Consider the following 23,225-nt stretch of genomic DNA (forward strand, 5'->3'; position numbering starts at 1 on the left):
TGGGACATTCAGGCCAGGGGGGCCGGGGCCACCAATGAAGTGGGATGACTCATGGCACTCCGGGAGGAGTGCCTTTGGGGGGGTTCTGTCACGATTCCCCCTTGAAGCAGCGTGCTCTAAGCGTGAATGTGCGAGCACCTGCTTTTCCGTTGTTGACTGTAATGACATCTGGACACGTGTGTTTTGCTTATGTTTCTGTCATGTCTCCTCCCTGTTCTGTCATTGGCTGGGATTTCACATGGGTCTGAATTGCTCTCAGCTGCTAGCGGTTTAGACGCTGATCATGTCCGCATATATTCCGCACGCCTCCCAGCACACAACGCGGAAGATTAATACTTTAGAGTTAGTTTAGCTTGTATCATAGTCATAGTCACGGTCCATGATTAGAGTTAGTTCACGCTGGATTATCCGCTTCCGGCTCCTCGTCATAGTTCGTTTCTTGTTTTGTTTATCGACCTAGATTCCTGCCTTGCCCCGTGTATGCCTGTTTGCCAATCACCTGACCTCTTGCATGTTTGTGGATTACGTTTTGGATCACGTTTTGGATTTGTCTGCCTGTCTCTCTTTCTAATAAACAACTGTTAATCCAGCACTTGCATCCGTCCTATCTCTGCTCCGTCACGATTCGTGACACTGTGGAGGTTCATATTATAGACCTGACTCTATTGGTTAAAAGGAAGTCTATGCAAATCCATCCTGTTATTATTTGCTCTGCATAAAATCATCTTGTTGCTCAGCTAAAGTTCATATCATCAAACTGAATTACAGAACTTCTAAACATGACAGAGTTTGATTATGGGGCTAAGCGTCATTCAGCAGTGCATTTTTATGTTATTATCATGTTAACACAAGGTACTTGAGATTTCTATATATGTTTTTTAAGAATGTGTCTACACAGTTTTATAAATTGAAACGTTTGAAGAAAAAAGTAATTTCCATCAAATAATTGCATAAAAAGTTAAATTCTTTGTGCGGTCATTTTGAGTGTTTATTTATTTATTTTTTCATTTTACAGAATATTTAATGACCAGTTAAAATAAATATTTAATTTGTGGATTTAGGAATAAAACAGCATGTCTCCCACAGTTTGTTGTGTTTAACACACAATCTGTTCTCATAGGTTGAGGTCCAATAATTTCGAAACACAGTAGGTGGCAGTTCCAGTTTTGTTAGCATACTGTGTGAATTGTGGCTCTGGTAGTTCTTCAACAAATAAACTAATAGGAATCCCAGTCCCAATAAACACCTCTAGTCTCAACCAGATCTAGTGCAGGATTTCTAAAATAAACAAACAAACAAACAAACAAACAAACAAAACATCCCCTTATTTGTATTAGTATCTGTTCAGAACACATTATCAGTTCATTACAAATAATGTATTCATATCCCTACATCCCTACTCCTCACACAAAACGTCACCATATCAACAAAGTTACATGATTTTCTTTATTTTTATTTTTAAAGCCATTTATGTTGCGAGTCCATTATATACGTTCCTGTGTAAATTGCATAGAAACTAAAACAAATTATAACGGGCGTCTCTCTGTAAACCTTGCAGCTGGAACTACTGTCAGAGCCGCTGTTATAGAAATGTAACTAACACCTTCTGTCCACAGCACCTACTACTTTATTGATGCAGACCCTTCACTCATGTCTGTTACATTAGGGAGATGTGTGTGTGTCTGTGTGTGTGTGTGTGTGTGTGTGTGTGTGTGTGTGTGTGTGTGTGTGTGTGTGTGTGTGGTGAGGAGGAGGAGAACAGCTGAATAGTTTAAATCACTTCAGTTATATACCATATACAGTTAATACATCATTAATAATATGTCAATCCATTCCTAAGCTTTTGTGCAGGTTGTTGAATCTGAGCTGTGTAAAGTGGATATTGGTATCAGTGATAGAAGCTCCACACACTCAGCTCAGGACAAAACACACATCTGCAAGAAGAGAAACAAAGTGTAAATATTTTTCACCTATAGATGGCAGTAGCTCACTTCTACTGAGGTAAAACTCATGAAACATTTAAAGGAAACATTTTCTGGAATGAGAAAAGACACAGGTATTATCTCTCAGAACTAGGAGCAGAAGGCTCCTCTAAATAACAACAGCAATAACACACACAACACATCAATTCAGACAGCTTACATTTAAATGATAACGTTCAGTGTATAAACATTGCCTAAAAAATATATGCAAATTTCAAGATTTACATTAAGTATTCACGTTAAATGAAATTGTTCAGATGCTAATTGAAGTAAAACATTCTGAGGTTATTTATTCATTATTTAAAATATGTTCATTAATAATTAACAACCATCTCTAAAGTGAAGGAAATGAATAAATCATAAGAACTTTGAAAGTTACTTGCAGGAAATCCAATTATTAAAAATAACCACTAAGCTGCACTGGCAAACTGAAAAATGTGACATCACAGCCACTGCACCATACTACATCATTGTCACATGACCACCTGCACCTTTCTGTTTAACAAGCACTCATATTTATAGCCACTGTTTGTACTGCTTCCTGTCTATCTTGACCTTTATCCCTGTACCATCCATCCATCCATCTTCTATACCGCTTATCCTTTTCAGGGTCAAAGGGAACCTGGAGCCTATCCCAGAGAGCTTCGGGCACAAGGCGGGGTACACCCTGGACAGAGTGCCAATCTCTGTACCATGTTTTGTTTCACAGTTTATGTTTAGCCTTAGCCACAGTATTTTGCCTAGTTGTCTTAGTGTCTTTGTTTGGTTGTTTGTTTGTTTATTAAACTGTTTGAAGATCTGCGCTTGCTTCCGAATTCAACTTTGTAACATGATACAACTACTAAGCTGAATTGGCAAACAGTAAAATGTAACATCACTCTCATAATTGACACATGCAAAATCCACCTGTGGAGGTTCATATTATAGACCTGACTCTATTGGTTAAAAGGAAGTCTATGCAAATCCATCCTGTTATTATTTGCTCTACATAAAATCATCTTGTTGCTCAGCTAAAGTTCATATCATCAAGCTGAATTACAGAACTTCTAAAACATCACAGAGGAAGTTATATTGAACAACTTATATTGCTGTAATTGATGTTTTATTTGAATATCAGAATATTTTTTAGTAACTCCTCTAGGGGCTGGACATGCAAATGAGACTTTCCCTTTATAAGCTCAGACTCCAGCTGCATTATTTCCACTTAGTTTAGACTTTTTTCAGGAACAGCCATGCAGCAACAAATCATTAACTGTTTCATTTTGATATTATTGACCATAACCCGTGAGTAACAGCTTATTTGTGCATGTATCACTAATATAAATTGTGTAATTCTGTAAGACTATGAAATGATTAAATGTATTTGGCAGGTTGCGGATGTCAGACACTAACCGAGTCTGAGCCGGTGGTCCTTAAACCTGGAGGATCTCATCAACTCACCTGTACCTACTCTGGGATTAGTGATAGTGATGCAGCTATATCCTGGATTAGACAGGCTCAAGAAAAAGGCCTTGAGTGGATCTCACTCATTTCTGCTCCGAGTGGTAGTGATAAATACTACTCTCAGTCTGTTCAGGGAAGATTCACCATCTCCAGAGACAACAGCAAGAAGCAGGTGTATCTGCACATGACCAGCCTGAAGACTGAAGACACAGCTGTGTATTACTGTGCTCGGACAACACACTGACACAAACAGCTGCAATGCTGTACAAAAACTTCACATTCACTTACAGCTTCATTTATTTGAAGTGAAGCTCAAATATTCACACCAGAGTCATACGTTCTGTCTAATTCACAGAGTTAAATAAATCCGCAGAACTTCGTCCTGTGTCTATAAAATGTTCAACTGCTATTTCAAACTGATGTTTTAAATTTCATTCAGTTGAAAATGAGAGTGTGTGCTGTTCAGATGGATTCTGAGACTTGTGAATTTACCAGTTACATCTGGTTCAGCCCAGACTGTAGATTCATGCAACCCATCAGTGACATTGGTGTTGGATGATTACACAGAGTGACACGCCCCCTAAACCTGATCTCCACAATACGAAGTCAGTAGTGACTGAGAAGGTGGATGTCTAACTTGACCTACTGTAGAATCTCAACATGAAATAATCAATTATTCAGTTATAGTGCAGACTATACCAGAATGAAAATAATTTGTCTTTAATGACACCAATAAAAAGGTTTAGCTTCATGCTGTTCTGAAATCACTGCAATATTTCACTGTGTGAGAGTGGCAATTATGGAAGCGGTTATTCTCAGCAGTTACTGTATTTTAAGAGCCTCTCTTCTATGTCTATAAAATTAAATGTTTAAAGTTTGCATTTATCAAGAAATTTGTACACATGAGAAATATCTGTCTTCATGTAATTCTCTAGAGAGGGATGTGACTGGGATTAACAGCTACAGAGCTGGACTCAACACAGCTTGTCTGTAATATTTATACAAATCTCCACCTCCTCTTGTGATATTAACACTGTGCTTATCTAGAGAGGAAGCAGTTCTCATTAGTCCTCCTTCAACACAAACATGTTTGCTTCAGCTCCACTGCTGCTGCTGGCTCTCACCCCCTGTGAGTGTTTGAATTTAAGCTTTATTACTTCATCTGATCCTTTCAGTTTGTCATATATCGATAGTTTTACGATTTGTTTGATGTATGATTTTTGTGCTTCTCCTTACTTAGATTGTAGTATTTTAAAAAGCAAAATAAAGGAAAAATGTAATGGCCAAAAAGAACAGATAAAATATCCATCCTACCCTTCTTTACCTATAATTATCTGCAGGTTGGTAACAGTAACTTGTCATTGTAGCACCCAAGGGAGCAGAACTACACTATTCATCAGCCCCAGCACACTTCATACCTCACTAATCACTTTCACCTGTGTCTCCTTATGCCTTGCTAGCACCAATATTTACGTTCTAATTTGTCAGCGTCTCACTTTCAAGTTTATGTTGTAGTTGTTGTTTGTTGATGTGTCTCTCTGTATCATATCCACATTTCATGTTAATGGGTCTTATTTTCTCAATTTTGTTTGCACTTAACACAATAAATTGTCTGCACTTGTGTCCACCACCTCTACAATTCCTGACATTGCACTACATCACATCTCCTGGTCCATGATTATTTTCCTATAACACAACCCCAAGTATTTTACTCCGTACTTAATGCGGTTATATAGTAGTGACTTCTCTTTATATAAATTCACCTGAAAACATGTCTTAAACTTCTCATTTGTTGAAACATGAACAATATATATATATATATATATATACACACACACGAATATATTTATCATATTGTTCATGTTTATATATATATATATATACATATATATATATGTATATGTATATATATATATATATATATATATATATATATATATATATATATATATATATATATATATATATATATATATATATATATATGTATATATATATACACAGTGAGGGAAAAAAAAAATATTTGATCCCCTGGAGTTGCAATGATCATGAGAACAGTGAGGAATCAGCCCAGAACTACACGGGAGGATCTTGTCAATGATCTCAAGGCAGCTGGGACCATAGTCACCAAGTAAACAAGTGGTAACACACTATGCCGCGAAGGACTGAAATCCTGCAGCGCCCGCAAGGTCCCCCTGCTCAAGAAAGCACATATACATGCCCGTCTGAAGTTTGCCAGTGAACATCTGTATGATTCAGAGGACAACTGGGTGAAAGTGTTGTGGTCAGATGAGACCAAAATGGAGCTCTTTGGCATCAACTCAACTCACCGTGTTTGGAGGAGGAGGAATGCTGCCTATGACCCCAAGAACACCATTCCCAACTGTCAAACATGGAGGTGGAAACATTATGCTTTGGGGGTGTTTTTCTGCTAAGGGGACAGGACAACTTCACCGCATCAAAGGGACGATGGACGGGGCCATGTACCGTCAAATCTTGGGTGAGAACCTCCTTCCCTCAGCCAGGGCATTGAAAATGGGTCGTGGATGGGTATTCCAGCATGACAATGACCCAAAACACATGGCCAAGGCAACAAAGGAGTGGCTCAAGAAGAAGCAGCTTAAGGTCCTGGAGTGGCCTAGCCAGTCTCCAGACCTTAATCCCATAGAAAATCTGTGGAGGGAGCTGAAGGTTCGAGTTGCCAAACGTCAGCCTCGAAACCTTAATGACTTGGAGAAGATCTGCAAAGCGGAGTGGGACAAAATCCCTCCTGAGATGTGTGCAAACCTGGTGGCCAACTACAAGAAACGTCTGACCTCTGTGATTGCCAAGAAGGGTTTTGCCACCAAGTACTAAGTCATGTTTTACAGAGGGGTCAAATACATATTTCCCTCATTAAAATGCAAATCAATTTCTAACATTTTTGACATGTGTTTTTCTGGATTTATTTTTTTGTTATTCTGTCTCTCACTGTTCAAATAAATCTACCATTAAAATTATAGAATGATAATTTCTTTGTCAGTGGGCAAATGTACAAAATCAGCAGGGGATCAAATACTTTTTTCACCTCACTGTATATTTACTCACAGATTAGAGATGTTCAAGAGATGGCGAAGTTTCACATGTAGAGGGATCCTTCATGTTTTGATCCTAATATAAGGAGTGTCTCTATGCAAATGTCCTCCCCTGCTATATATTTAAGCAATGAAAACCAAGATCTTTTACTTATTCTGCGTCAACACACACCATGATCTCTGCATCCCTACTGCTGCTGCTGGCAGCCGTACACTGTAAGTGTTTTTACATTTTACATTTAATACAGTTTTGGTTATATATAGCTTTTTTGTTTTTACAACATTAAAATAACCTTTCTTTAACAGGTGTTCACTGTGTTGAACTGATCCAGCCTGGATCCACGGTATTAACCCCTGGTCAGTCAATGACTCTGACCTGTAAAGTGTCTGGATATTCATTAACTGATAGCAGCTACTGTACACAGTGGATACGACAACCTGCAGGAAAAGCTCTGGAGTGGGTCGGATGGATATGTAGTAGTGGTGGCACTGGCTACAGTGAGAAACTGAAAAGCAGGTTTCAGATTTCCAGAGACACGTCCAGCAGCACAGTAACATTAACAGGACAGAACATGCAGACTGAAGACACAGCTGTGTATTACTGCGCTCGTCAACCACAGTGAGACAGATCAACAACATCCCTGTACAAAAACACCTCATACAAAGTCCTATTAGTCCACAAGTGCAACAGTTATCTATCAAAGTCTAACCATAAAATATAATCAGACAAATCACAACAAAGAGTTTAAAGTTATTTTAAAATGTTTATAATGTAGATTTTAAACCATATTTCTAACATAATAATGCTACATCTCTAACATTTCTGCACATTATACAAACTATTATAATCACATCACTTACAAGAACTTGTTATACTGTAGTATTTTTACTTAACAATAATCACCTCAACAAATTAGAATTTGTGTGATCATGTGTGAGAAAGTGTGAGAACATTTTGTCATGATTTTTAAGAGAGGTATAATTTTTCAGTGATTACGAGCCCAATATCCACAAGCATGGATAATAATGATCATGCGATATTTCAAAGACTTCATTATTTTATTTAAAATGATAGTATTTGATAAAAAGGCTTCATCATGATTTAAATATCTTTAAATACTCCCCCATCATCATCAGGTATGCAAATACAAGCATCAGTATTGGATATCACTCTATTTATGAGATGTGATGGTCTCTGTTAAACTTTGGAGGACAGAGAAGATCCCAGCACAAACAACACACACCATGTTCTCTACATCTCTACTGCTCCTGCTGGCAGCTGCTTCCTGTGAGTGCTTTATCAAATTCATTCATTTTCTACAATAACAATAAATGTGCAGCATATATTGTGATTTTCATTATGCTTTAAGTCCTCTGAGAGGCGCTCTTTCTCTACTTACACAACATCTTCTCAACATTTTGAGGTTTTAAATGACTGAGAGATTAAAAGGACTGAGAGAGGGCTGATGTCCTCCTGGGATTTCCATCCCTAGAACTAAGACATTACAGACTTTTTTTTTGTGTGTTTTTTGTTTATCAGTGTCTTAATAAACCAGGCTGCATAATCCACACTGTTTGATGAATTAGTAAATAAATAGCAGTAGCTCTTATATTTTGTGAATTTGTATTTTGTGAATTGCTGTCTTTAGTATGTATTTAGTTCTGTTGCACCTTTTGTGAAAGCCTAAACACTGTCATGTGAATCAAATGGTTTAAAGGACTAATATGGTAATATTGTTGGGGGAAAGCACCAACTTAGTTTGTTATAAAACATCACATTCAAGTCCAAACAAAAATACACACAGAAGTGGGCAGGAGAGGAAAAAAACAGTCCCCCACACACGCCTCTAGTATGAATGCTAACCACCCCTAACCCTCATTTTGGCCTTTATGAAGGCCTCAAGCACTGATAATAAATATCAACCTAAATTTAGTGTCTAAGCCTTGCTGCAAGATTTTTCTATATGTATAATTCCCTTTATTATTGATGTATAAATAATGGAAGTTAGTAAAGAGATTTCTGTTATGGAAAAGCAGATTTGTTCCAACAAAAAGCCACATATTCATCCATCCATCCATCCATCCATCCATCCATCCATCCATCCATCTTCTACCACTTACTCCTTTTCAGGGTCACGGGGAACCTGGAGCCTATCCCGGGGAGCATCAGGCACAAGGCAGGGTACACCCTGGACAGGGTGCCAATCCGCCACATATTCACCAGAAGATAAAAAAATTAATTAAGTTCTTCCCTCATCATCACCAGATAAGCAAATACAAGCGCTAGGGCTGGATATTACACTATTTATGGGACGTGATGGTCTCTGTTAAACTTTGGAGAAGACCCAAGTACAAACAACACACACCATGTTCTCTACATCTGCTTCCTGTGAGTGCTTTATCAAATTCATTCATTTACTACAATAAATATGCAGCATATATTGTGTGAGATATCACCATGTGTTTTCTTACACAGATGTGCATGGTGTTGAACTGACTTAGCCTGCTTCCATGTCAGTCCAGCCAGGCCAGAGTCTCTCCATCAACTGCAAGGTTTCATATTCAGTTGCAAGCTATCATACAGCTTGTCTCCACCAACCTTCAGGTAAAGCTTTAGAATGGATCAACAGCATTGATTATGATAAGGATACTTATAAGAAAGATTCACTTAAAGTGTATTACTGTGCTTGTGAGCCACACTGACACGACAAACTGCAGCGCTGCACAAAAACATCATCACCATTCAGTTCTGTATTTAAATAATAACTACATTTAACTGAGCGAATAATCCCCACATTATAAACACTTCAGCATAGACACCAAGATCATTATTTATTAATGCAAAGATTTACTCAGATCATGATCAATAAAAGATATTATTATCTTTTTTTTAGCTGTTTGAAATGAAATGCATTTGAATGTCCAGCTAACATCTCACTTGCTTTACATGTTTGAAAGCTTTTTTGTTTATCACTTCATATATTTAATTCAAATGCTACTTAAAGTAATTGGTAATAAATATTAATTGATGACTCAGATACACAAAAATATTTGTTGTTGTCTCTTAAAGATGATGTTGACTCAAGACGCAACACATAGAGGACTGCACTGATTATCATAACGACCTCTTTCACTACCTGTTTTATAGCTATGTTTATAGCTGTAATAATGTAAGTGATAACAAGAAATCCTTTGGGTTGTAACAGGAACTCTGCTTTGATTCATTGTTGATCATTGTCCTCCCGAAGTGTTTTATTCCTTACTGAATCTGTCACTGAGCTCCTCTGCTTCTGTGGTATTTTAGATAAAGCTCCAAGTGTTATATAAACTGTAAGACTGGTGCCAAGGTGTCTAAACCTATAGAGAACTACTCTCTGAGGACAAAGGACGACTTTGAGAATGAACGCTCAAACTTTCTCCCACAGAATTAGCATCCACACCTGAGATAGCACATCATGCTGAGTGGAGCCTGGAAGATACTCACTTCCTCTCTCCCCCACACCCTTCTATTTCTCTGTATTGAGATCACCTTAAACACACCCAAGGTCTAAATGCATTGCAAAACATGTTTTAATGTGAATAAGATGTCAACTATACATGTTTACTGTATTATACAAAAGGTCTCAGTGCAACTGGAAAATATGGTCTCATTCCCTCAACAGCAGTTTAAATAAAATGGTACATGCCGTTAAAGGCATACCCTCCCAAGGTCCCTCACTCAAATTACCTCCTGTATGTAAATAAAGTACATCCTCACACAAAGTTCAAATTATAATCACAAACAACACCATTTGGTGGACCCACAGAGCATCTGTGTATTTAGGGGAGAGCTGCCCAAAGATTCAGGGAATCTGTAGACAGATCTCCCACACGATCACTGTGTAGTTTTTCTCTACCAGGTATGTAAGTATTGTAAACTGTAAGCAGTTTAATTCACATGTAAACACACTATGGGATGATAGGGAGCGCTGTTGTACTTTGTACCTTCATACCATTATATTACTTCTGCTTTTCAGTTTAAGTTCATATAAGGTGCCATCAGCTATTACAGCATTATACCTCCCTGACATCATCATGAAATAAATTAATAGTAAGAGAAAATAAAGTAATGAAACAGTTTCTATAAACATTTCTCCATTTGCTGTATTTCATAATGCCTTTATTCCTGAGAAAATGACTTGTTCACTTCTCTCCATGAGTATGTCATCACGATGCAAATGTGTGTCGATGTAGTATTTATGTGCAGCCGAGCTGAGCGGAGCAGTCGATTCTAATCAACGCTCACCAGGAAGCTCCCACTCTCCTCATTCGTGCTCTAATCAGCCTGTGTGTCCACTGTGAGTTGTTCTGTTGATTAAAAAAAAGTACAGTTTCAATGCTGATATTTTAATTGTCTTTTGTTCATAACCTCTCTCTACTAGCAGTGAAAGGCCAGAGTTTGGAGTCTATTCCTAGTCATGCAGTACTGAGTAATCCTGGTGGAACTGTCAGCCTCTCTTGTAAGGCTATAGGATATAATTTTGGAGATTATGGCATGAGCTGGATACGACAGCCTCGTGGAAAGCCCTTACAGTGGATTGGGCACATCAATACTGCAAGTGGAGAAACATTCTACAGTAAAAGTCTTGAAGGAAGAATTGAAATAACAAAAGATAACAGTAAAGGCATTTCATACTTCAAGTTGTCTGGCCTGACTGTAGAAGACACAGCTGTGTATCACTGTGCCCGAAAACACAGTGACACAAACAGATGACAAGGATGTACAAAAAGTTCAGTTCCTGAATTTGATATACGTCTGTCTTCCTGAATACAGTGGGCAGACAATGTTAAAATATAAACTCGCAATATTATGGTGTAAAGGCAGGGAATAAAATTATATAAATAAACCCTGAATGCCCAAAGTACTCCTTCACACAAATAGCTTAAGAAAATGTACAGAACATTAATCCTACAATTACTACTACAGTGTAGCTAATATGCTACGATGCCTACTGTAGGTTCTGGTACTACACTATACCACAGTGCTGCTCTCAAATCTGTTTGGTTAGAAGTTATTTCATTGTCTATACTGGCAGCTGTGACAGTAGCGCCAGCTGCAAATCATAGGTTTTTATTAATGTGCACATTCTGCTATGTCATTATTTTTACAGTTCTTGCGATCACAACAAAGTCGTCAGGACAGATTATTTTATGCTTTCCAGTTTTTCAGTGACGTGACGTGCTACCCTTTTTATTTTTAAAGATGAGGATGGTGATGGAGTGACTATTTATACTACAACAAGAAATAACAGGTACAAATTTATCATTAAATGTAACTATAAACTGAAAAAAGTATAATGCGACATTTACTAAATAGAAAATGCAATAATTCAAGCTGCTGTGGTATGAAGGGAATAAAATACTTTACTACTTCATCATGAAATGCATGATAAATAAGGAAAAAAACCCAAGTAACGCAGACATTTTTACATAGAAAGGATGTACTGTGTCTCATAGTGCCTTCGTTTCTGACAAAATCCCAGTATGATGATCACAGGTCTCTTACAAACAGTATCACTGCCCCCTGTTCTCTTTCCTGATCATGATGTCATGATGCAATCCAGAGTGCTGTGTGTCCATGCAGTATTTATGTGCAGCTGAGCTGAGTGGAGCAGTTGAGTCTCATCAACACTCACCATGAAAATCCCACTCTCCTGCTACTAATCAGCCTCAGTGACCTCTCAGCTGAAACCTATGATCCACTCTTTTATCTGGATGTGTCTGTATTAAAACTTGATTAATGGAAAATTTTACAGCAGGCAATGGCGTAATGAGCCAACACCGGGCCCCAATGCAGGAGTGTCAAGGCGGGCCCCCTAAGCAGAGCGTGGTGACAGAATGTCAATATTCAACGACATAGTCTATCATACATATTTTACAGCAGCAAAGAGATCCATCCATCAATCCATCTTCTACCGCTTACTCTTTCTTCAGGGTCACGGGGGAACCTGGAGCGTATCCCAGGGAGCATCGGACACAAGGCGGGGTACACCCTGGACAGGGTGCCAGTCCATCGCAGGGCACAATAGCAGCAAAGAGATGACTAATCAAATTGGGAGTAGGCAACACAACAAATAAAAAACAAAACAAAACGGCGCACCATGACAGATAACAACTTGCTATGGCTGTGCACACATACGGCCCTCGAACTACTAAATACAACCACAACATCTGATCGTTAAAAAAATTAGAAAGATGCTCACTTACATCATAGCGGCAATTTCTGGGCTTTCCTCTGGGCGAAGTTTTCGATCAAATACTTAAGATCCAGTTGGTGGGCCCAGGCATTCTCACTCGAGAGTATGGTAAGTCCAGAGAGACGGCTGTTGTGGAGAATTCAAAAGATACAATATACATTGTACATTTTACATTATAACAAGGGTCATCACTAGATCTTTTAAAAACAAGCTGCAGTAAAATTTTGCTGTGCCGCAGTAAAACGTTCCTGATAAATCATTGTCTGATCTACGTACAGTAGATACGTCTAAACAAAGGCTTTCCTGTTCATTGATTGTTATCATTTACATAATTTCATACATCCATCTTCTACCCCTTACTCCTTTTCAGGGTCATGGGGAACCTGGAGCCTATCCCAAGGGGCATCGGGAACAAGGCAGGGTACACCCTGGACAGGGTGCCAGTCCATCACAGGGCACAATCACATACACACTCACACACCCATTCATACCATTTACATAATTTGAATTATGTAAAACATGAAGGCTGATTGAAATGCCATTTGAAATATTCATCAACATACATCAAAATATTCTGCACATCCTCTTTGATCATATGCCCTTCACCCTCGCTGTGCTGCTCCTCCCTTTAATACATAATAGGACATTGTAGCTGAGAAGAGGTAACTACCAGGCTACACTTATGGCTGTGTTAATGAGTAGTATATGAATTTGTATTTAGTTGAATAATGCCATCCCATTTTCCACATCTAATTTACTTGGCACAGATTTGATTGATGACGTTAGCTTGGTAACTGCTAAAAGAACGCTTGCTTATCTCTTCTACTTTGGGATTCTGCCACAAACGATGTGATTTAGTCATCATCACCGAAAGCTTTTTGTACTGATTTTAGATTGTTCAGGTCCAAGAGGTGTGTGTGATTAGTGATGGAGATAAACTCCGCAGGACAGTGCAGTGGCCCTCCAGAAATATGAAATTACCCATCTCTGGTTTATAAGCTAATTTTGGTTTCAGTGGTCTCTTCCAGTATATTGCCTGGTATTTGTATAAACACAACATAATGAATTTATTTTTGGGACTCTGATGGACTAGGAGTGGAGAGGGTGGATTTTAAATGTAATGAAAATGTATTATGGAATTTCAGGTGGCGGGTGGAGACTCCTTCCATAAATGTTAACTAAATATAGCCTTACAGAAAATGTCACAGTGTCAACAATTACTCACATATTTAAAATCCATTGTGGATTTAAATGGAGCATTGCCAAACAAGTTTCTGCACAAGCTGTTACAAAAGAAACAATACTGCATTTGATTGAGCTGATTAATAAAAAACCTAAAATGAATCAACAAATCAAAATTGAGGATTCAGTGCAGTGGTATGATGTCATTCAACTGTGTGAGTCTTTATATTATTGAAAATATTAGCTGGATTTTTTTTATTTATTTTAATAATAATAATAATAAATATAAAAAAAACATGTTCTCCATGAGATGAATCTCCTCATCATGATTTAAATACATTTTAAATACGTTCTCCTCCAATCATCACCAGATATGCAAATACAAGCGTCAGGGTTGGATATCACTCTATTTATGAGATGTGATGGTCTCTGTTAAACTTTGGAGAACAGAGAAGACCCCAGTACAAACAACACACACCATGTTCTCTACATCTCTACTGCTCATGCTGGCAGCTGCTTCCTGTGAGTGCTTTATCAAATTCATTCACTTACTACAATAACAATAAATGTGCAGCATATATTGTGTGAGATATCACCATGTGTTTTCCTCCACAGATGTGCATGGTGTTGAACTGACTCAGCCTGCTTCCATGACAGTCCAGCCAGGCCAGAGTCTCTCCATCAACTGCAAGGTTTCATATTCAGTTACCAGCTATACTACAGCTTGGATCCGACAACCTGCAGGAAAAGCTCTGGAGTGGATTGGATACATTAATAGTGGTGGTAATACATATTACAGTGACAAACTGAAAAATAAGTTCAGCATCTCCAGAGACACTGCTACTAACACAATAACAATTGGAGGACAGAATCTGCAAACTGAAGACACAGCTGTGTATTACTGCGCAAGATACACAGTGACACAGAAAAGTGGATTCCCCTTACAAAAACTTTGAGACATGTTAGAGAACCTCTCAGTGTGACTAATAAACCATCTCATTCAAACTTTTACACTGTTCCACTGGAATGAAGTTGTAATTGCTTGTCATTTTTAAACAGTCATTTTTAAATCAAATAAACATTCTTCAAAGACCATCGAACCATTATTATTCTTTTCACTGTATAGAATATTTAATAAACAATTGTAATATGTTTAGTCAGTGGACTCAAGAATAATACAGTTTGTTTCCAGCAGTGTGTTGTGTTTAACACACAGTCTGTTCTCATAGTTTGAGGTGCAATATTTGAAACAACTGAAGGAGGCAGCAGAGCTCAACAAATCAAATTAATAGGCATGCCAGTCCCAATACACACTCCTAGTCTCAAGCAGATTTCCTGTAAGATTTCTAAAAACAAACCTCCTATTTGTATTAGTATCTGTTCAGATTACATTATCTGTTCATTACAAATAATTTATTCACATCCCTACATCCCTACTCCTCACACAAACCTTCACCATATCAACAATGTTACATGATTTTGCTTTATTTTCATTTTTAAAGTCATTCATGTTGAGCATTCATTACAGTATATAAGTCCCTGTGTAAATTGTATAGACAATAAAACACATTAGAGCGAGCGTCTCTCTGTAAACCTTGCAGCTGGAACTACTGTCAGAGCCGCTGTTATAGAAATGTAACACCTTCTGACCACAGCACCTAATACTTTATTAAGAAATGTTCATTTTGGATGATTGTTCAACTATTTACTTGTTTTTTTTATGCTTATTTAGAAGCCATTGCATTTTCACAAAATGAAAATGTTAGGATTTAATCACTTGAGCACAGGGATACATTAGTGTTTTATTTCAGGCTAATTTTAAAAAGAATTCAGTTTTGAAAGAGAAAGATCTTTAACTAATGAACTAGTAACCCTGAGTCTTCAAGTTCATGTAACCGTTGATAACTCATTTTATGCAATTTCTCTTACATTAGAGAGGGGTGTGTGTGTGTGTGTGTGTGTGTGTGTGTGTGTAAGAGGAGGAGGAGGAGGAGGACAGCAGCTGAGCACCTCTTGGCGTTTCAGTGGCCCACCGACAGATTTTTAACATCCTTTCATTCAACGTTATTCGGAGAATTTTGGCATTTACACAGCCGTACGTACTACGTATATACTCATGAAATATACCATTGGAAAGCTACGAATCTTGTGATGTGATTGGTGCATACCGTTTAAAGATACAATCACATCATCTACAATCAAGACCACCATAATATAAACAACACCAAACGGAGATGACTCACCTTTGAAGCCAGATAGCAGTCTACTGAACAATAACATCCTGACCATAACAGTTTTGTTACACTGCCAATGGTCCAAACAATCCAATTATGTAAAAATATATTTAGTCCAAAACACATTTTACATCAATAAATCCACAAGAACTGCTGCTGCGTCGTTCCAAATCATCTCAGAAGACCTCCTGGTTCTCCTTCTCTACGCAGTGCGTAAGTGAACACACCTAAATGCCAGAGCTCAAAATGGCCTCTGGGCTCAGACCTATCGAATGACACCTCATTTGAACCAAAGGAGCTTCTATTCTATATCCTGTCTCCAGGCTTCACACTCCAGTGAGAGTCTGTGCTTCAGCAAGCTCCTTACCCCTTTCCTATGTTTCCTATGTCTCATTGTACATGTGTATAGTGACAATAAAAGGCATTCATTCATTCATTCATTCATGTGAAAACTGTGAGCTGCGTAATGGCAGATGTGGCGATAACTTATAGATTATGTAGCCAGTGAACTGCTGAAAAGAATGATATGTTGCTTCACGGGTGTGTTTCAACACTTCAGCTTAAAAGTCCCTGCAGAACAAGCTCTGTAAACAATGGCACATGAGCACATAAAAGTTCACAAAGGATTCAATTATCAATGTACATATGAAAATACATATAAATATACATTTTGTAGATTGCTGGATATGTGATATAATAATTATAAGAAAAATAAAGAGTAGCAGCCTTTTTATCCTACTTATGTGTACATGGTTTCCATGGGCCCTTTGGAGTCTCCAAAAGGTTTGAAAAACACATGGACATACCCTTATAAAAACATGTGTAAAATATTAATTTTATTTGGTATTGTTAACCAATTTGAACTTGGACTAGGAAAGGCTTCATGCTGTGTTCATTGTGTTTTCCAACTAATAGTTCTCAGCTCCCTTTTGTTTCAGGGTGTTCAAACCTCTATTACTCAGTACCAATACTTACTGTGATTCTGACTTATGGAGACAAAACTTCAGAGTGTCCCCATTCAAAAGAGACAAAAACCATGCATGTACTCCAAATGGTTCAAAAACAGTTTTCATTTAGTTTTGGGTGTGCCTTGGATAGGCATTTTACTGGAAGTTCATGCTGTATACACTTAATCCATCGTTAATAATATGTCAATCCATTCCTAAGCTTTTGTGCAGGTTGTTGAATCTGAGCTGTGTAAAGTGGATGTTGGTATCAGTGATAGAAGCTCCACACACTCAGCTCAGTACAAAACACACATCTGCAAGAAGAGAAACAAAGTGTAAATGTTGTTGCACCTACAGAGGGCTGTAACTCACTTCAACTGAGTTAAAACTCATTAAAAGAAACAAATGAAATGAGAAAATGCACAAGTATTATCTCTCAGAACTAGGAGCAGAGGCATCCTCTAAATAATAACAGCAATATCACACCCAGACATATCAAGAAGTAGAAGAAGAAGGAGAAGAAGAAGAGAATAGTTTCAGTGTGAAGCTGCTCAAGGATTTTAGATTTTTGCCATCTGGTCACTAGATTTACAATTATGTTTTATAATTTAAAAAACCTAATCTAGAATCTTATCCATCGGTTATTTCTAAGTCTCTAAAGGGCAGACTATACAAGAATGAAAATGACTTGACTCGGTCATTTTCTATTGCACAGTTTGATTATATTATTAAATGTCGAGCCCAGTTTTAATGACACCAATAAATACGTTTTAACTACATGCTGTTCTGAAAACAGTGTAATATTTCACTGTGTGTGTCACGAACCTCGAATTGGCACGGGAGCAGGAGTGGGCGGCAGGTGTAGAGCGTGGTATCAGGAAGTTCAAGAAACGTAGTCATAAGATAGGCAAAGGTCAAGCGATCGGACGAACACCACAAACAGGGTCAGGCAGAGAGCGTAGTCGAAACCGGAAACAAGGGTCGAGGATCACGAGAAGACAAACTAACTAGAACGGCTTGGTAACGCAGAGAAACGAGTTGACTGAACGTATACTTTACATTGACGCTAGGTGAATGGCATCCCTAAGTACTAGCGGTGAGAGAGAGTGTGTGTGTGTGTGTGTGCGTGTGATCAGAACTCTGGGGATGGTGAGCGCATGCGTGCATGAGAAGTGAGTGTTGCATCTTGGGAAGTTGAGTTCTGATCTGACTGAGCTGTGACAGTGTGAGAGTGGCAAATATGGAAGCAGTTATTCACAGCATTTGTTTTAACACCCTCTCTTCTATATCTATAAAATAAAACTTTTCTTTTATAACATCTTTTATAAAATAAAAGATTTTTACATTTACATTTACATTAACAATGTTTAGTAAATACTATAATATATTACAGTATACCACAATCTACTACAGTTTACTGTAGTAAATTCTAAAGTATACTACATTATTTACTACAGTTATCAATTCACTATAGTTATTACTACAGTATGCTGAAGGATATTATTCACAAAGTGTAGTAAATACTATAATGTAGTACATTACACTATAATTTACTACAGTTTACCACAGTAAATACTAAAATATACTACAGTATTTTTTCATATGGGGAAGACCGAATATTCTCCTTTAGGAAAGCAGAATTCGTGTTTCCCTCAATAATTGTAAGTTGCCCACCTCCTGAAGTAGCAAAGCATCCCCACACCATCACACTTCCACCACCATGTTTGACCGTAAATATGATATCTTTTTTTGTGGATTTGTGTGTTTGTTTTACACCAGATGTACCGGGACCCCTGTCTTCCAAACAGTTCCACTTTGAACTCTACAGAACATTCTCCCAAATATGGCAAAATTCAGATGAGCCTTAATGTTCTTCTGGGTTAGCTGTGGTTTTCACCTAGCCACTTTTCCATGGATGCCATTTTTCCCTAGTGTCTTTCTGATAGTGGAGTCATGAACAGTGACCTTTATTGATGCAAGAGAGGCCTGTAATTCCTTTGATGTTGTCCTTGGCTTGTTTGTGACTTCCTGGATGAGTAGTTGCTGTGCTCTTGGAGGAATTGTGGAAGATCAGCCACTTCTTGGAAGGTTCCCTACTGTACCGATTCCCCCCCCCCATTTTGAGATAATGGCTCTCACTTTGGTTCTTTAGAGTCCAAGAACCTTAGAAATAGCTTTGTAACCCTTCCCAAACTAATGATCAATCACCTTCTTCCTCATCATTTCTGGAATTTCTTTTGAACTTTGTCTAGTGTGTTAATGGATAAGACCTTTTAACCAACTTAATGCTGTTGAAAAAGTTCTATATAAGTGTTGATTTGATTGAACAGAGTTTGCAGTAATCAGGCCTGATTGTGTCTAGTCCAGTCCCATTATGAATGAAGCGTCATAGATTTAGGGGACTTAGTAACTACAGGGGCAAATACATTTTTACACAGGCCCAGTTAGTATTGGATAACTTTTTTTGCTTCAGTAAATAACATTATCATTAAAAAAACTGTATTGTGTGTTTACTCAGGTTACCTTTTTTATCTTAGATTTTGTTTTAATTTCAGAACCAATTTAGTCCGAGATATACACAAAACATAAGAAATCAGAATGGGGCAAATACTTTTTCACAGCACTGTATTTCTAAAATACATAAATATAAATATAAAATACTCAAATTAACAAAAAACATTCTTATTAGTAGTAATTATAACAAATAATTACATTATTTACCACATTAAATTGATATTAAATACATAGAGACAAAATGGGATGTGACTGTGATTAACAGCTGCAGTGCTGCACTCAACACAGCTTCTCTGTAATATTTATGCAAATCTCCACCTCCTCTTGTAATATTAGCACCATGCTTATCTAGACAGGAAGTGGTTCTCATTAGTCCTCCTTCAACACAAACATGTTTGCTTCAGCTTCACTGCTGCTGCTGGCTCTTGCCCCCTGCGAGTGTTTGGATTTAAGCTTTATTACTTCATCTGGTCCTTTCAGTTCCACATGTGAACCTTTTCTTTTTCTCTTTTCACAGATGTGTTCTGTGCTACTGAACTCATCCAGCCAGACTCAGTGGTTATAAAGCCAGGAGAGATTTTAACCATCACCTGTAGAGTGTCTGGAGCTTCAATAATTGCAGCAGAAGCCACTTTGGAACAGCTTGGATTTGACAGCCTGCAGGAAAAGCTCCGGAATGGATCAACATCATTGATAATGATTGGGATATTTATAAGAAAGATTCACTTAAAAACAAGTTTGTCATCTCTCGAGACACGTCCAGTAACATGGTGACCTTTCAGGAACAGGACTTGCAGATTGAAGACACAGCTGTGTATTTACGCGCTCGTGTTCCACACTGACAAGACAAGCTGCAGTGATGCACAAAAATGCCTTAATTTCCACATTACAAACACTTCAGCCTAGACACTTTGGTAATCATTTAACAAAAACTAATTCAGTTATTACTATTAGTCTGCTATTACAACAGAGGAAGTGGCAAAGTCCATAATATTCTACTGGCTTCATGCAAGGTTTCCTCCAAATACCAAACATGGTAAACAGATAATTTAACAAAAACAAACAAACAAACAAACACAACAATACATTTACATTAATGGTTCTGATTTTTGTACTTTTGTGCGATTTGTGCTTTGATAGGCCAACGAATGCTTGATCTGTCTACTTTTCTCATCCAGAGGCATTTTAAGAAAAAAAGGAGGATAGAGTAAAAAAACAGAAATCTATTTTTTAACATCAATAAATTAATGAATATAGAAAGAAAAGTTAATGCAGTCATTTGTAAATCTCTAAATAAACAGTGTATCTTACAGTGGAATTGTCTGATATGAATTATTATATTTATATGAATTCAGTACACTCTGTGTAAACAATAAAGAAAGCAGTTAAAGCCTCTGAAATCACTGATACTTATAGAACAATAAGGGTAAAAAAAAAAAAATCAAGATGGAGAGCTTTGCACTCGGTAAGAAGCTGCATTTTTTAAAAAAATGAACTTTATGGTGGTAACTGTAACTCTGCTTCATCCCACCACCATGTCACTGCTTATTTTCCAGTAACAAGAAATGAAACCATGGTGTGTTTTAATCCTTACTTAATGTGGTCATATTCTAGTGTGTTTGCTTATTCACCTGCAAACATCTGACAGTCCATAAGCTCAACCAAGCTTCTGATTAAACATAAAATTTAATGGAACTGAAAGTTATATTTAAAAAAATAGACATCGCACAATATCCCAAATAATTATATATTTAAAATCACAGATTAGAAATTTTTGAGAGATGGGGAGGTTTTCTCATAGAAGTAGCCATCAAATTTCCCCTAAGATAAGGAGTGTCTCTATGCAAATGTCCTTCCCCGATGTATATTTAAGCAATGAAGACCAGGAGCTTTTATTTATTCTGATTCAATACACACCATGATCTCTACATCCCTACTGCTGTTGCTGCTGGCAGCCGTACACTGTAAGTGTTTGTATATTTGACATATAATACGGCTTTTGGGCACATTTTCCTTTTCCAACATTAAAATAACTTTTCTTTAACAGGTGTTCACTGTGTTGAACTGATCCAGCCTGGATCCATGATATTAACCCCTGGTCAGTCAATGACTCTGACCTGCAAAGTGTCTGGATATTCATTAACAAGTACCTACTGTACACACTGGATACGACAACCTGCAGGAAAAGCTCTGGAATGGGTCGGAGAGATATGTGGTGATGGTAACACGTACTACAGTGAGAAACTGAAAAGCAGGTTTCAGGTTTCCAGAGACACATCCAGCAGCACAGTAACATTAACAGGGCAGAACATGCAGACTGAAGACACAGCTGTGTATTACTGCGCTCGTCAACCACAGTGAGACAGATCAACTACATCCCTGTACAAAAACACCCAGTACAGAAAACTCTTAAGGGCAGTGAAACAGTGTACAGTCTCATTGTGTTCACTGACACTTTTTCATGAATAGTGCATATTATGATTAACATGTATAAAAACAATTGTTTCTATCTAGCAGAGGTTGTGATGTATACATTAAAATTAATTATTTTTTACATTAAAATAAATACAATATTGTCTTTTGCTTTGGTTTGTGAAGTAGTTGTGCATGGTAAGCAAGTAGATTGGAAATCTAAAAGAATTTTATTGTAGGTGTGCTACTCCAGCAGTTATGATAGTTTACTTATTATTTAGTGTTTTTATGGTAGCAGTTTGAGAAACCAGAATCTAGAAAGAGCAAACTCCTCTGTCCTGAAGACTTACTGACTGTTGAAAAATGCTGACACTGAAACTCCTTCCATAAATATTACAAAAACATCTTCTTACAAAAGGCTTCTTTATACTGTACCAGTGACTATACCTTTTGTATTGTTAAATAACAGCATGTTTTCAAATCTGTTTATTATTCATATTATATTATGTGAAGAGGCCTTCATACAAGTCTCTGTGTCGTCCCTTAACTAAATGAATAAATTAGAGAAAGTTCACTGTATCATTGTGGAAGCCATGACACCTGGAAACAAGACTGTAGATAAATGTGAAATAGTTCCAGAAAATGAATTAATGTTATGATTTGGTTGGTGTTTACCTTGCATTACAGCGCAGCACTGCTGAATTCTCAAATCTGATTGGTCAGAGGTGTTGATTAGTTCTATAACAGCAGCTGTGACAGTAGTTCCAGCCAGAAGGCAAATCAAAAATTTATATTAATGCACTTATTCTAATACGTTATCATTTCTATGAAAACACCTAACACAGAGACATGTGTTGTGGGCGCTCCACATAATCCAATTTCAAAACATGTGTAATTGTTTATGTTTAAACTTTATTTAGCATTTTTTAAAGCAGTCTTCAATATCATCACTTTTTAACAGTCAGAGATAAACCAGTAACTTTAAATGTTGTTTCACTAAAAAGTCACATATCCTCAACACCAAGAAGCTCCTCCCCATTTTTCAAAGACTTTCACCTCCCATCATCATGGCATTCTCATGAGACATTCAGTATCACTCATTATCTGATACACATCTGGATTTTGTCTTTTTTTTAATCAGCTGCTTTCACTATTTGCATAATTTATGATTATTTCTGTTTTTCTTATCTAGATTAACTCA

General features: G+C 37.4%; 1 long non-coding RNA gene and 4 gene segments (V, D, J or C); 4 read left to right on the forward strand and 1 right to left on the reverse strand.

The window, feature by feature from the left end:
* Positions 1-1,018: 1,018 nt before the first annotated feature.
* Positions 1,019-18,273, reverse strand: LOC108280192 (uncharacterized). 7 transcript variants are annotated; one of them, XR_008393836.1, is made up of 4 exons: positions 17,924-18,273; positions 16,161-17,412; positions 12,746-12,861; positions 1,019-1,934 (listed from the first exon to the last, which is right to left on the reverse strand). It is a non-coding gene; the product is annotated as an uncharacterized LOC108280192 (long non-coding RNA). The 7 variants fall into 7 exon arrangements; XR_008393838.1 differs by having other exon boundaries at positions 1,022-1,934; positions 17,127-17,412; positions 17,924-18,259; XR_001815717.3 differs by lacking the exon at positions 1,019-1,934 and adding an exon at positions 10,601-10,846.
* Positions 2,958-3,756, forward strand: LOC108277874 (Ig heavy chain V region 914-like). The segment is given in 2 exon segments: positions 2,958-3,266; positions 3,353-3,756. Coding segments are annotated over 2 exon segments (369 nt in total).
* On the forward strand, positions 6,556-7,537 carry LOC128629518 (immunoglobulin heavy variable 1-3-like). The segment is given in 2 exon segments: positions 6,556-6,715; positions 6,806-7,537. Coding segments are annotated over 2 exon segments (360 nt in total).
* Positions 13,119-15,009, forward strand: LOC108280178 (Ig heavy chain V region 914-like). The segment is given in 2 exon segments: positions 13,119-14,439; positions 14,533-15,009. Coding segments are annotated over 2 exon segments (441 nt in total).
* A 2,854-nt stretch (positions 18,274-21,127) lies between the features above and the next one.
* On the forward strand, positions 21,128-22,559 carry LOC128629516 (Ig heavy chain V region 914-like). The segment is given in 2 exon segments: positions 21,128-21,576; positions 21,660-22,559. Coding segments are annotated over 2 exon segments (360 nt in total).
* The last annotated feature ends 666 nt before the right edge of the window (positions 22,560-23,225 follow it).

Source organism: Ictalurus punctatus, chromosome 2 (assembly GCF_001660625.3).
Source record: "Ictalurus punctatus breed USDA103 chromosome 2, Coco_2.0, whole genome shotgun sequence".
Classification (NCBI taxonomy): domain Eukaryota; kingdom Metazoa; phylum Chordata; class Actinopteri; order Siluriformes; family Ictaluridae; genus Ictalurus; species Ictalurus punctatus.